A 6000-nucleotide genomic window follows, 5' to 3' on the forward strand; every position below is an offset into this window, starting at 1 on the left:
CATCAGCCACGTGAGATGCAGAGTTTGGAGTTTGGCTAGCTCCTTTCCTGCCTTGCTTTGGGGGTTAAAGTAATTGGATGAATCTCAGAAGACACTTTGGACTTTTAGCATTGTTGAGACTGCTGTAGACTATGGGGACTTTTAAAGTTGGACTAAATATATTATGCATTATGCTATGTTTAGGTGTGGCCCCCATGGACTCATATGTTTAGACCAGCTTATGGGGGCCATATGGTTTCATTTTACTCCCAGGTGTGGGGATGCAGGGCTGCCTCAGACTGTCTGAAGCACCTGACTATGATTTACCTCATGCTCTAGTAGAGGCATGGTTTGGCCAGCTGCACATAGTTCCTGCAAATGTATGACGTTTGGAATTCTGGGAACTTTTGCCAGAGCCCCTAGAGGTAGAGATTGGTGGTTGTTCATGGCACAAGGGGATTGGTTTGTGGTTTATTAGTAGTAATGCTCAAAGAAGAAAGAAATTAGATTTAGAAATCTCTCTCTCAGCCGGGCAGTGGTGCTGCACACCTTTAATCCCAGCACTTGGGAGGCAGAGGCAGGCGGATTTCTGAGTTCGAGGCCAGCCTGGTCTACAGAGTGAGTTCCAGGACAGCCAGGGCTACACAGAGAAACCCTGTCTCGAAAAAACCAAAAAAAAAAAAAGAAATCTCTCTCTCTCTCTTTCCCTCCCCCCCCTCCCTCCCTCCCTCCTTCCTCTATCCTTCTTTCTCCTATCTATTGATACAGGGTAAAATTGGGCGAGGGGATAAAGGATGGGAAAAAGAAGAACCTACAAAGTAGCAAAGACCAGCTACATGCTGTCTTTTTATTTTACTGAGGAAGATAAGCTCGGGGTTAACATCGCTTCTGGGTCTGATTCCTAAGAGGCAGTGTGGTGGAGCTACTTTTCAAAACGCTGCCGTTTAATTGGAAGCCTGTGTTCTCCCCATTCTGCCACAGTCTCCAGTTTATAAACACTGCATACGGTTTAATGATGCACAAATTATGAGCTGCATGCACAGAAAACTCGTAGGGTTTGTTGGTGATAAGGATGGTCTGGCTGTAAACTTTGATTGCTTCCTGTTTCTCCCCTTCTAGGCCTTTCTGCAACGGTCAGACCTCCTCGCCGATCTCAGTACTTTCTGCCATGATCACAGCTATGACGCCCTGGTTGCCATGACTATCTTTTTCAACACTCACAATGAGCCAGTACGGCAATTAGCTATCTTCTGTCCCCACGAGGCACTTCGAATGACAGTGAGTCCCCATCCTGTCACCCTGAGGGTCAATGGCCTCTGTGTCTTATAGTTCTGTGCTGTAAGACCTTGCCCTTGAGTTCTGCGTGTTTTAGACTTTTATTTACTTTTGTGTGTTTATGTGTCTGTGTGAGTACGTATGGGTGCCCGCAGAGGCCAGAATAGGGTGTTGAATCCCTTGGAGCTAGAATGACAGGTGTTTGTTATCCACCCAGTATGGATACTGGGATCTAGTGTGTGCAGATGTGGAGGTCAGAGGACAGCTCGCAGGAATCAGTTCACTTCTTTTACTAGTGTAGGTCCTAGGGATCAAACACCGGTGGTCAGTCTAGGCAGCCTTTGTCCACTGGTCCTATTTTTGTTTGAGATGGGCTCACACGATCCCAGGATGCACCTAGACCCCTTGCCGGCTTTTTGTCCATCCTCCTTACAAGGAACTAGCCTTAGTCATACAGTTACTGAGAAAAAAAAAATGTTTCTAAAGATTAGAGACAACAATATAGGCTTACAAGGAGCTGCAGCAAACCCTGGGTAGAAGGAAGTGTTGTTACCTGTAGTTAGAACTTGATCTCACTGGGCATACTGACTCAGGCCTCTCGCTGTTCCCAGCATTTAGGGACTGCAGCCTAGTGCTACTTAGTAACAGAGAAACTATTTCAGAACTCTAAGGGCTGATGCCAAGTACAACTGCTCACACCTCCAACCCCAGCAGTAGATAGCAGAGGCAAAGGGATAGCCTGTTAGTTTGAGGCCAGCCAGTTTGTATAGTGAGATCCTATCTTTAAAAAAGAACAGGGGTAGCTGGGCAGTGGTGGCGCACGCCTTTAATCCCAGAACTTGGGAGGCAGAGGCAGGTGGATTTCTAAGTTCGAGGCCAGCCTGGTCTACAGAGTGAGTTCCAGGACAACCAGGGCTACACAGAGAAACCCTGTCTCGAAAAACCAAAAAAAAAAAATAAAATAAAATAAAAATAAAAATAAAAAATAAAAAATAAAAAAGAACGGGGGGAGGCTGAGGATTCAGCTTATTGATAGAGTGATTACCTTGCCACTGGCCTGGGTTTGATCCCTAGTACCACCAAAAAAAACACAACAAAAAAAATTTTTGGTTTTTTTCTCTTTATTGTCTTGACAATTTATGGACAGAACAGAAGACTGGGGGTGTAGCTCAGGAGTGGGCACTACAAAAAAATAAAAGACAAGGGACTCACCCTGTCCCCTACATGCACAGTAGGAACCTTTTCAACTGTGCGGCACACTGGGATCAGGCTGGATACCACACTCCAGAGATCGGCTTGGTACTGGGTCAGCCCCCTTCCTGGCTTTCCTTTCGGTTTTCCCATTGGTTACTGATTCAGAATGACTTAAGACTCCGAGTTTCCTGTGCTGGGAAGATGCTCAGGATAGTCCAGCCAGAAGTTCTTTGTACTTAGAAAAATTATGTCTGTTCTTTGCTGCTGCCTCCTCTTTTCCTCCCCCGGTGTATTTGTCGCTGGTGTTATGGAAAGAACAGGTTTTATAATCTGGTAGGCATGATGTTTGTCTCAGGTCCCTACCGGCTTGCTCTGTGAGCTAAGCCAGAGGACTGGAGTCACTACAGTGTGCTGTGGTCATCAGCAAAAAGTAGTGATGGAAGAGTCACTGTTGCAGAGTTTGCTGTGGTCATTAGCATAAAGTACATTCTGTGTCAGGGTTCATGTTCAGAACATGGGGCTTTTACTAACCATGATAAGGGGAAGGAACTTTGCCTATAGGAAAGGACCCTTCCCTCTCCAGAACCCAGTCCCCACTCCATCACTCTGATGACTATAACTTCCCGTGCTCTCTGTGCTGAAGAGAGGCTCCTTTTCAGTCTGTTCTGCCATTTCTTCTCTTCCTTTTGTTACTGGTATATAATACATTTAGAGCACTACTCTTGGTGACTGTCCTGGGTTCAGATGTCAGTTTCATTTTGTATAAACTACGACCTACTCTGCTGGTCTTGCTGGCACACACCTTTCATCCCAGCACTTGGGAAGCAAAGGCAGGCAAATCTTTGAGCTGGAAGCCAGCCTGGTCTACAGAGGAAGTTCCAGGAAAGCCTGGGCTACAGAGAGAAATCCTGACTCAAAACCAGAATGTAAAACAAAACAAAACAAAATTGTGAGCTAATCTATGTAAGCCTCAGTCAACCTGGCCACATGTGAGCTCATGCAGTGGTTCTACCACCTTAACGAGGTGTCTGTAAACACCTAAGTTGGCAGCACTCTTGGTCCGCTCCCACCCTCCTTCTATTCAGTTTGTTTGGCCTTAGTCCTCTGATCTCTACATGGGTGCTAGTTCTGTCCTCACTGAAGTCCGTGAGCATGGGGATACACGTGGAGCCCACCTTGCTTTGAGTGCCGGGGATCCTGGGTCTGTCTCAGACTCTGCCATCCTCCATGTGAGTTCCTGCAAGAAAACCTCTGTGCCTTTCAGTTTCTTTGTTAATGAAACAAAATATGTCATCTAAATAAATGTTCCAGCCATGCCTTATACTTGTAATATCAGCGCTTGGGAAGCCAAGGCAGGGGAATTACAGTGTATTCAAGGCCAGCCTGAGCTACCTAGTAAGTTCCAGGATTGTAGTAAATATGAGACCTTTTGTCAAAAAAAAAAAAAAAGGGAGGTGGGGAGTTGGTCTAGGTGTGTAAATCGTCTGACAGAGTGCTTCCAAATGCTTGTAGCCTGGGTTTGATCCCAACCACCTCATAAACTGGCTATGGTAGTACATGGGTAATCTCAGCAGTTGGTGATCTCAGCAAAGTGGGTGAGTCTCTGTGGGTTCCAGGCCATCCAGGGCTACATTGTGAGACCCTGTCTCAACAAACAAGCAAACAAACAAAATACTTTTCATCCCTGTTAAAGTAATCTCAGCTCTATAGTATGTCACTTGACCATCATCTCCTGTTCTTGTCTTACAGATCTGTGGAGTCCTGGAACAGTCCACCTCCCCACCCCTGAAGCTGACACCTGTCCCAAGCATCTCTCCTAACCTCCAGGCCTATCTTCAAGGCAATACCCAGGTCTCTCGAAAGAAGCTGTTGCCTGTGCTCCAGGAAGCCCTCTCCACATATCTTGACTCAATGAAGATGCCTTCAGGGCAGTCTGAGGTAGTAGTGGGTGTGTCTAGGGAGCAGGTGGACAAGGAATTGGACAGGGCGAGTAACTCCTTGATTTCTGGACTGAGTCAAGATGAGGAAGACCCTCCGCTGCCACCCACACCCATGAACAGCTTGGTGGATGAGTGCCCTCTGGATCAGGGCTTGCCTAAGCTCTCTGCTGAGGCTGTCATTGAGAAGTGCAGTCAGATCTCACTATCCCAGTCGACCAGAGCCTGCTCATCAGATAAGTGACCATTGGAAGCAGGGTGGGAGGCGTGGAGGAGGTGACTGGCCTGCCTCAAATGCATGCTTTGAGATGTTTGACCACTTCAGCAACTATGTCAACGGCTCCAGGAGTGGGTGTGCTGTTCTCGTAACACTGGGGGGGTGGGGGGCAACAAAAGCAACTGCTGTGAGGACAGCTGTCTGCCTCCCCTCCTGTCTCTACCAGTCAGACACGGTTTATTTAATTATATTATTTAATCTGCACTGAGCTTCCTCTGTTTGGTGGGTACAGTGTAATAGGACCACTGTCCTGACAGGGCAGGACAAAAGGAACGTAGAGCCCATCTCTGTCTTCAGAAGGACCGTGAACAGAGAGAGACAGCATCTGCCATGAAACCAATTCACTGCTCATCTCCATGAATTGACCTTTTTAATCTTTTAAAATTTGTTTTTGAGACAGAGCCTCATGTAGCCCAGGCTGGCCTTGAGCTCTGTATGTATCTGAGGCTAGTCTTGAATTCCTAATCCCCCTGAGTGCTGAAATTATCAAGCACTGCTATTACACCTGGCTAGTGTCTCGTCTTGAACAGATGTCTGATTTCCTGTCTTCTGTCCCAGAATCACAGGAAGCCCAAACAGACCCTGAGGTCCGAGGCTCTTGCCCTCTCTCGGACCCAGGCTGGCTGTGGGACCTCATGGGCTTGTTTGCCAAGAGGGCAGAACTTGACTGAGCCCTGAATAGCCCATCTTAGTGGGTCTGGCAAGGTCTTGTCAGTCTTTCTGGTTTTGCTCATGTTGAAGACTGTGTGGAGTGTCTTCTAGTGAGACACCTGCTGTCCTGGGACATCTGTAACAGGTTGGGAGGGATGTGCCCCGGTGGTCTGTGACCTGCTCTTCCTCCTATCCTTTCTGTCTTCTCCGTCCTTGTTATTTTTCCTTTTGTCTTCCCTGGGAGTGCTCAGGGTCACTGGATTGTTTCGTGTTTATGTGTGAGTATTCCAAGGGATTTAGTCTCATGTAGCATGTACAGAGTTGTAATGGTGACCCAGCGGCAAGCCCTCTCCCAGTGACTTGTTCCGCATGTGTAGTCTCCCCTCCCTCCCCTCCCTCCCCTCTCTCTCTTTTTTTTTTCAAACCAAGCTGTTTCCCCTGTTCTTACCCCACATAAGTTGCAAACAATATCGCTGAACAGTAGGGTGTGTGGTGGTTTGGGGGTGTGTGGTGGTTTGGGGGTGTGTGGTGGTTTGGGGCAGTCTGACGTCACTTTAGGGTATGTCGTCTATAGCCAACGGGAACATGAAATATCGGTGCATCACTGAACCAAAGGGACTGTGCTCTGTGACTTTGGTACTTTGTTTTGCATTTTTGTTTCATAATAAATACTTTCTTCCTGTTTGA

General features: G+C 47.2%; 1 protein-coding gene across 2 annotated transcripts in view; it reads left to right on the forward strand.

Annotated features, from left to right (window-relative positions):
• The window catches only part of Prune1 (prune exopolyphosphatase 1), a 34954-nt gene extending 28954 nt beyond the window's left edge, over nucleotides 1-6000 (forward strand). For both annotated transcript variants that reach the window (XM_028789705.1, XM_028789707.1), the window contains 2 exons: nucleotides 1099-1257; nucleotides 4198-6000. In XM_028789705.1, the coding sequence (XP_028645538.1) occupies nucleotides 1099-1257; nucleotides 4198-4629 (591 nt within the window). In that variant the 3' untranslated portion in view covers nucleotides 4630-6000. The remainder of the gene's footprint in view (nucleotides 1-1098; nucleotides 1258-4197) is intronic.

The sequence above is a fragment of the Grammomys surdaster genome, unplaced genomic scaffold (genome assembly GCF_004785775.1).
Source record: "Grammomys surdaster isolate TR1022 unplaced genomic scaffold, NIH_TR_1.0 125849, whole genome shotgun sequence".
Taxonomy (NCBI): Eukaryota; Metazoa; Chordata; class Mammalia; order Rodentia; family Muridae; genus Grammomys; species Grammomys surdaster.